This window comes from Ahaetulla prasina, chromosome 1, assembly GCF_028640845.1.
Source record: "Ahaetulla prasina isolate Xishuangbanna chromosome 1, ASM2864084v1, whole genome shotgun sequence".
Lineage (NCBI taxonomy): Eukaryota > Metazoa > Chordata > Lepidosauria > Squamata > Colubridae > Ahaetulla > Ahaetulla prasina.
This window is the reverse complement of record NC_080539.1, coordinates 57,977,245-57,986,516: the sequence shown is the minus strand read 5'-3', so window position 1 is coordinate 57,986,516 and position 9,272 is coordinate 57,977,245. Positions and strand designations below refer to the sequence as shown.

The following is a 9,272-nucleotide window of genomic DNA, read 5'->3' as shown; positions in this document are numbered from 1 at the left end:
TTCATAAATTCTACATATCAACTGAGTGTACATGTATTATCTGCACCTGAGTTTAAAAAAAAATTATAGGGGACACCTTTTGCAACCCTTATAATTGCAGTGCCTTTAAAGCTAAATTAGAAGTGGCGTTTTGATGTCCTTGATTTGGCATATTTCTTAACGCTGGTATCCTTGGCTTCAGACATCCTTAAAACATGGTTGTGGGAGGGCAAGAGGAAATATAAACATGAGATATTGTACTCATGCAAGAACCAACAAACTAACAAAAACCCATATGAAAGATATAGAGGTTCTGTTTCTTTAAAAGATAAGGCACTGACAAAAATTTCTTAGGTAAAAGGCTGCATAAGATTTTCTTGCCATTTACATATAGATTGTAGTCCATGTATGGTCCTTTCTTAGGCTTGGCATGGTAGACCCTGAAAAGTTTAAGGACTGATCTCTCAAAGCTACATTGTTAACCTAAACCAACATTATTCATTCTCAACGCCTTACGGCGCAACAGGAGAGATGAAGAAAAACAAAAAACCAGTCTGGGCACCAATATATACTTTTTTTAAAAAAAGGCATTGAACATTGCTTAGTCCAGCATTTGTCAATGACCAAAGTGCCATTCATCTTGTGTCTTTCAAGAAATATAATGATGACTCCATATTGTGGGTAGATTTCTGTTGGAACTCATGCATATGATTTTTAAAAAATGCTATTGGCATCGGTTATGGACAGAGGGAAAATAATCGGACCTACAAGGTAAGTCTAAACCATAGGTGGCTTCTTATTAAAAGATCAGGCTTCAAAGTCATTCTACTTAATGTTCTCAATCACAGCAATTTCTTCCGCTGCACAGTGAGGAGTCAAGCCATTCATATAAATGCTATCTGTCTTTGTGATGGCAGGCAAGAGATCTTTCTCGCTGGTGAGGTGGTTGACAGACAAGGTTCTTTTGCAAGGGGTCAGGTCTTGGCTGTGATTCACTGCCATTTCTGCAGAGAGCTTTCTTTTGATGGAGGTAGCCCGCTGGAATTTGTCATAGATCTCAACACTCAGGCGCCTCCGGGTTTCTTTGAACTCTGCGGTAACATTGGCTGTCCACTCGGCTGCATGAGCTCTGAACTCGCCCACCTAAGGAATCAGGTGGGAAGAAGGAAAAAGAGAGAATTAGTACTGCATTACATTTTTTATTTTTAAAAATGGTCTATGTCAGGGGTCTGCAAACTTGGCTCTTTTAAGACTTGAGGACTTCAATGCCCAGAGTTCCTCAGCCAGCAAACTCTGGGAGTTGAAGTCCACAAGTCTTAAAAGAGCCAAGTTTGCAGACCCCTGGTCTATGTGGATACAGTTGCAAAGAAAAAAAATTGTGTTCAAAACCTGACAGTAAGCAGCTACCCTTTCTAAGAGATCTTCTGTCCCTTGGCTATTTCCTTAGCTATTTAATTAATCTCTATTTTATTCCAATCCAAGGATTTAACCACCTCCTTGCTCTCATCTAATAAAAAGGACACACATTGCAACATCTAAGATCTTTACCTCTAAAACATTTCACATCTCTTTTTATAATGTTACATAGGACATTGAGGTGAAATTGCTTTTAAAAATTAAGGCTTGACAGCTGAGACAATCCCAGCTGGATAGGAGAGCTGAATTCCCAGCAATCCTGAGTGCATGTTATGTGTTGTTACCAGGGGAGATGCCACGGTTATTTATGGATACCCTGGCTTTTGCATGTAATAATTCCTGTGAGAGGCAACATAGTCCTTTCTATATTTAGATGGAGAAGGCTTTTAAAAGAAAAATGTCAGCTGTCGCAGTTCTATTTTTAGGGCCAGTTCCAACTGAGGATTAATGCAAGTGACAGTTTTAGTCAAGTCAGCAGAACAATTGCCAGCTTCTCCTTCCACTGCAGTATAATATTATAATGTGAGACTTACAATACACTAGAATAAGATTCTTCTTGACATTAACATTTTCCAATCTGATGCATATGGGCTCAGAGACTGGATATGATGATATGTGACAAATATTTCTTTACGTTCAGTGACATTATGGGATGATTTTCATTTTGACAATTACTTGAAAGGAAGAATCAGCAGAATCTAAAATACCTTCCACCCCAAATAAGAATTGACTGTGAAACTTTCTAAACTCCATACTCCTAGGTAATATCCAGTTTCCCCCACCTTGCCAAGACAGAATTATCTACTCAGCTCAAACCAGTCCTGGATAACCCTCTCCCCATAAATGTTTTGTGTGACACATGTGGGTATTTTTGCACATACGGGTAGCCCTTGCTTACTGACTGCCTCATTTAGCGACCATGAAACATTACAAAAGTGTGAAAATACCAACTTGGTGACCAACTCTCATATTTAGTATTGTCACATCATCTCACAATCATATGATGGCCACTCACACACTTCACCACTGGCTTCCAACAAACAAAATTAATGGAGCACACAAAAAATAAAATTGTAAGACACAGTCACACAATGTCTCACTTAATGACTGCAGTGATTCGTTTAATGATCAAAGGGAGATGACATCACAAGCCTGTTGCAGCTATGTGATTAGCTACCAAGTTGACAAACCTGTGGTAATTAAATGAGGACTACTTGTATTTATGTGTGCAAATGTACACAAACTGCATCCAAATGTTATATGCTAAAACATGCCAAAAACAGCACAAAAAATAATAATAACTATTCATTGAAAATAATTTCCTATAAAATAAGGTAGTCCTTTTATAAAACAGATCCCTCTTTATGTATATGAACTGTTCCCTTGCCCACTGAAGTGGTACCTATTTATCTATTTATATTTGCATGCTTTCAAACTGCCCAGTTGGCAGGAGCTGGGGCAGGTAATGAGAGCTCACCCCATTGCACGGCGCTCAGGTCTCCAACTCAGGCTGTCAGCTTTCTGGCTAACAAATTCAGAGTCTTTAATAGCTGAGCCAGTGTCCTCCTAATACCTACATACATACAACACAAAGTCCCCAAACATCCTGGTGGGAAAAAGAACAAGCAAGAGCTCATCCCATTCCAATATTTTCATCCTTCTTTGTCCCCAAATCAAAGCTCATCTATCATTGCAGAGTTATCATTAATTAGTTTAATGAAAAGAAGGGCTAGGAGTGATAGATAGCAGTGTTTCAACATCTAAAGGGCTGCCACAAAGAGGAGGGGGGGGTCAACCTTTCTCCAAAACACTTGAAGGCAGGACAATAAACAATGGATGGAAACTATTCAAGGAGACTTTCAACCTAGAACTAAGGAGAAATTTCCTTGTTGGAACAATTAATCAGTGGAACAAGATGCCTCCAGCAGTTGTGGGTGCTCCAACATTGGAGGTTTTTAAGAAGAAATTGGACAACCATTTGTCTAAAATGCTATAGGGTTTCCTGGTTGAGCAGGGGGTTGAACTAAACCACCACCCTTCCAACTCTGTTAACTGTTACTGGATTCATGAATGGACAGTCATATAAATTAAACAAATCAATTATCCAAGATTCTGGAGGCCTATTTTCTTCAGTGAGGTGATCTGATTCAGTTACCAGGGTTTCATATTAATATTTTCAACAAAACAAGGTACCTCTTCAAAGAAACATGCAGCCTAAATGTTTCCATCAGTTCCAATTTTCATGGCTTATTACATTCAGAAAAAAAGTGATAGATTGTTATCTGAATTATTTCCAATGAATATTTTGATAAAAATTAAAAACACTTAAATAAATTAATGTAACCATAAAATATTCAATCATTGATAAGCAAATAGATATCAAATGTGCATAGTTTTTTTTTAATTAAGTGACATTAATTAAGAAGCATTTGTTACTAAAAGACTACCTCATTTGGTTCAAAAACCAAAACCAATGGAAAAGCATTATGGCCATATTGCTTTTCCATACTAGATCAAAATGATAGATACTGATTAATTCTAATTAATTAGTTTTTACTGTAATTTTTATGCACATTTTCAAAACTGGTTTTTTTTTAAAAAAAAAACCATATCCCATTTTATGGAGTGCTTCATTCAAAGAATATGATGAAAGACTCTCCTCCCCTTCTCCTTGCTGGCTATAATTTCTGGATTTTGTTGCCCAGTATTAAAAAGTACTTGTATTGGAGCTTTGGCCAGCTTTCAAAGGAAACTCAAAACTTTGATTTATAAAACACCTTGTCCAAGTAAGTTTATCAAAATGATTAAGTGCATAGTAAAAATATGATAATTTATGAAGCAAAGATAAGCAACTCAATCATATAAGAAAAATTAAAAATTCTGTCCTTATCCCTATGGGTGGTATGTGTCTTTCTCAATCTTGGGTCCTCTACTGGAGCTTCCCGGTTTGAGGGATCTGTGCAGTATCTCAGCTGTTCCTAGTACTAAACTCTTCTGGACAGAGAGCTCTGAAGTTGTTCCTTGAATCTGCTGAAACCTCTCTCCCAAATTAGGAGTCATAATCCCAAATACTCCTACTGGAATCATTTTGGCGTTTACATTCCAGACCCTCTTTAGTCCCTCCTTCTCCAACTTTTTATACTCCTTCCTGATAGTGCTGCCACTTGGCAGCTCTACATCTACCACCACTACTGTCTTCTGATCCTTGTCTTCTTGTATCCTACCCTGATGGCTGCCTGATTGGCCAGTATCTGCCTTTCCTGTCTGGAAATCTCACAAGATCTTAGCCCTTTTATTCTTCACAACCTTCTGTGGAATCCTTCACCTGAACCTGGGAGAGTGTAGTTTATAAATTGTGCAGATGTTCTTGTACACAATGCCAATTACCTGGTTGTGCCTTTCAATGTATGTTGTTCCTGCATGTTGCATCCTGCCACTACCTGTTGAACTGTCTCTCTCTACATAGTCTGCACCTTGGATCCTGTCTAGTGCAATCGACCCCAGCAAAATGGATATGGTATATAGTGCCTGTTTTTGTGTTGCTTTGATCTGTGCCTCAGGGCTGTCTTTTAACCCAGCCATTTCCAGCCACTGGTATAATTTTCCAATGTTAGGCACCTCAGCTACTTGTAATGCTTTTCTATTTACAGAATACAGAATAACAGAGTTAGAAGGGAACTTGGAAGTCTACTAGTCTAACATACATTTATCTATCTATCTATCTATCTATCTATCTATCTATCTATCTATCTATCTATCTATCTATCTATCTATTTACAAGTACAAGGAAACAAGTAACAGTATAGACATAGACATGGACACATGAAAATTTTTTGGCACAAATAAAAGGAAATAAATAAGCAAAACACATAAAATGAGTAAATATAAATGGGAACAGTAGGACAGGGGCAGTAGGCACACTGGTGCGCTTATGCACGCCCCTTTAGGGACCTCTTAAAAACATGAAAGGTCCACAGTAGACGGTTTAAGGTAAAAGGTATGGTGATTAGAGAGATTAACAACAGGATCAGGTAGAGTGTTCCAGACATTTACTACTCTATTGCAGAAGTCATATTTCCTACAATTAAGATTAGAGCGAATTACATTGAGTTTGAATCTATTAATAGCCCTTGTGTTATTGTGGTTGAAATTAAAGTACTCATTTACAGGTAGGATGTTTTCGTAAATAATTTTATGAACTAAGCTTAGGTCAGAATGTAGATGGCATAGTTTGAAACTATTGAGGCTTAAAATTTCAAGCCTGGTGGTATAGGGAATTTTATTTTGAGCAGACGATTTGAGTACTCTTCTAGTAAAATATCTCTGGACCCACTCTCTCTGAAATACAGTGAGGGTTCCAGGCAGGTGAGCAGTATTTAAGTATAGGTCTGGCAAAAGTTTTGTATGCCCTAGTTTGAAGTATAGCATTACCAGAGAGAAAACTTCATAAAATAAGATTGACAACTCTTAATGTCTTTTTTGCAATGATTTTACAGTGAGCTCTGGGGCTTAGATCTTTTGAAATGAGTACTCCTAGGTCCTTAACAGAGTGTGGGTCAACTTTTAGATAGTTTCCACCTAGCAAATATTTGAGGTTCTTATTTCTATTGCCAATGTGCAGGACTGAGCATTTGTTAGCAGAGATTTGGAGTTGCCAATTGTTTGACCATTCAGATACATAGTCTAGGTCATTTTGAAGGGTAATAGAGTTGCCTGTGGTGTTGAATAGTTTAACATCATTGGCAAAGAGGACAAAGCTGCTTATAAAAAGCATGGGAAGGGAATCAGCACACTGGCAGCCGGGATAGAGGAAGATGAGGGCTGGGCGTTATGAAGAGCTGCTTTAGTTCCGGGATTTGGCAGAGGACATGGCAGCTGAGGCTGTCAGACAAGGAGGGAGAGAGCGGCCAGGCGTCCAATCAATGGATCAGTTCAGCCATGGGGTGGGACATGAGCATTTTAAAATATTAGAAAATGACTATAGGAAATGGGAACAAGAACTAAAAAGATTTCCAGAGAAGATAGACATTAAAATGAGAATGGATTTAATTAAACACAAAATGGCTTTGATTGAAAAGGAAGAATTAGCACAAAAAATTAAAGGGGCAAAACAGAATTATTTTGAAAATGCTAATAAACCAGGTAGATGGTTAGCTTATAAACTTAAAAAATAGAAAGAAAAAATAGAATTTCACAATTAGACAAATTTTTTATTAGAGAGTAGGTTATTTGTTGCTAAGTGGAGGGTGATGGATTGGTTTATGATGGATTCCATGACTTTACACATTACGCAGCAAAGCGAGATTGGTCTATAATTCTCAACAAGGCCGGGGTCACCTTGTTTAAAGATAGGTATGACTTGCTAATGATTTGTCATCAGCGGCTGGCGGCTGGACTGTTTGCCGTATTATTTTCAGCGGCATTGATACCAGCAGCGTTCGACACAGGTAGCTCAGGCAGGCGGAATTTCGATTTTAGCTGACTTTGTATATAACATCGTGCGACATCTGCGGCTGAAAACTTTTTTCTGCTTCCGGTACTTGTGGCATCAATTTTGGACGGCCTCAGACTTGGTCATGGGCGGCATTAGTGGGCAAAAACTCTTGCTGCATTTATTATGGGCGGCATTAACGGGCGGAATCCATCAGCTGAACTTCCATCTTGACTATTGCCCCTACCGGACATTCTGGCCTTGGTTTTGTGACTGTCCTGACTTTGTTCGTAGGCCACGATATCATCGAGCGGCTAGGGAACCCCTTTTCTCCTACTGTTATTTATAATCTCTTGCAATGAAATATTTGTCTGCTGACCTTCTCCGACTGCGAGGTTCCCCCGCCTCACAGGAATGGCCCTCTGGGTTATCGAGAGCCTGCCTTAACGAGGGGTCCTGGGACCCGGAGAGGTGGCATGTGATGAAGAAGAATCTTTGGGGTTTTGTAAATAGGTTTTTTAATAAGAGCTTTTTAAAGGGGGGGAGGGAAGCGACGGGGGGGGGGGAAACCCGTCAAGGAGGGTAGGTCCAGTCCTGGGGTTTGTTCACGGCGTTTTATCTGGTCCGAGGGAGGGGGGTGAGGGGTTCATTCCAGGCATAGAGGTTGGTTCCATCTGTACGGTAAGTGGGAGGGGCAGATATGGCGGAAGCAAGGGGCCGTATCATTTTCTGGGAGCACGGGCTCGCTGTTTAAAAGCGATAACGTGCTCCGGTCCCTCAGTTCTTACCCGTTCCCCAGAAGGTCAGGATCCTCAGGGCCCGGGCCTTCGGTTGATGTTGTGCAATGCCCGGTCCGTGGTCAATAAGGCCCCCCTGATCTGTGATCTTATTCAGGTGGAGTCCGCGGACTTTATGGGCATTACGGAGACCTGGTTGGGCACAGAAGGGGGTGTGCCCCTGGTTGAACTGTGCCCTACGGGTTTCCGAGCATTCCATCAACCGAGGTCCCAGGGTAGGGGTGGAGGGGTGGCGGTTGTGATGAGAGAAAGTCTGGAGCCGAGAGAGTCCACTGTGCCTCAGATAGCTGGTTGTGAATCCCTTCTTGTGAAGTGGGGCCATAAGAATCAGATGGGTCTGTTGATCGTGTACCTGGCTCCTTGCTATGTGACTACAGCCCTGCCTGAGCTGCTTGAGGTGCTTGCCGGGGTGGCGATTGAGATCCCCAGACTTTTGGTCATGGGGGACTTCAATCTGCCATCGGCCGGCTTGTCGTCAACGGTGGTTCAGGAGTTCCAGGCTTCCATGACGGGCTTGGACCTGATTCAAGTAACTGATGGCCCTATACACACGGAGGGGTCCATACTGGACTTGATTTATATCTCTGGACAGTGGTTTAATGATCTGGTATTAGGGGATTTAGTGACGATACCGGTGTCATGGACAGATCATTTTCTCCTCCACCTAGACTTTCAGACCGCCGCTCACCACCGCAGGGAGACGGAACCAATGTGTTGGTTCCGTCCCAGGCGCCTGATGGACCCCGAGAGGTTCCTGATGGAGCTTGGGCCGTTTCCTGAGGATCTTGCCCATGGCACGACCGAAGAACTAGTTGCGGCCTGGGAACAGGCCGCGGCTGGGGCTTTGGACCGTGTCATGCCTTTGCGGCCTCTGACCCGGCGTAGATCTCAATTGGCTCCTTGGTTCTCTGAGGAGCTGAGAGAGATGAAACGCCGGAGAAGACGCCTAGAGAGTACTTGGAGGTCCAGCCGTTCCGAGGCTGATCGGACACTAGTTAGGTCTTTTTCGAAAGCCTACCTAGTGGCACTGAGGGTGGCGAAACGTTCCTACGTTTCCACCCTCATTGCGTCGGCAGATAACCGCCCGGCCGCCCTGTTTTGGGTGACCCGCTCCCTCCTACACCAGGGGGGACGGGATGACCCTTTGCAGGGACGTGTCGAGGAGTTTAGTGGTTATCTATATGATAAAATCGCTCAGCTTCGGGATAGTTTGGACCAAGATTGTGATGATCCGGGTGAGATGACTGAGCCACGTCTTGTTGATGTTGTTTGGGATGAGTTTGATTCTGTGGCTCCCGAGGACATGGACAGGTTGCTGGGGAGGTTACATGCCACTACATGTTTACTGGACCCGTGTCCCTCCTGGCTGGTGCTGGCCACTCAAGAGGTGACACGAGGCTGGCTCCGGGGAATTATAAATGCTTCTTTGTTGGAAGGGGTCTTTCCCGCCGCCTTGAAAGAGGCGGTGGTGAGACCCCTCCTCAAGAAGCCTTCCCTGGACCCAGCTATTTTGGGTAATTATCGTCCAGTCTCCAACCTTCGCTTTGTGGCGAAGGTTGTAGAGAGTGTGGTGGCGTGGCAGCTTCCCCGGTACCTGGATGAAGCCGTCTATCTAGACCCGTTCCAGTCCGGCTTCCGGTCCGGATATA

General features: G+C 42.3%; 1 protein-coding gene across 1 annotated transcript in view; it reads right to left on the bottom strand.

Moving 5' to 3' along the window:
* Positions 1-347: 347 nt before the first annotated feature.
* Positions 348-9,272, bottom strand: part of KCNK2 (potassium two pore domain channel subfamily K member 2) — an 86,669-nt gene continuing 77,744 nt past the window's right edge. The window contains exon 6 of the mRNA XM_058165404.1: positions 348-1,122. Within this exon, the coding sequence (XP_058021387.1) occupies positions 805-1,122 (318 nt within the window). The 3' untranslated portion in view covers positions 348-804. The remainder of the gene's footprint in view (positions 1,123-9,272) is intronic.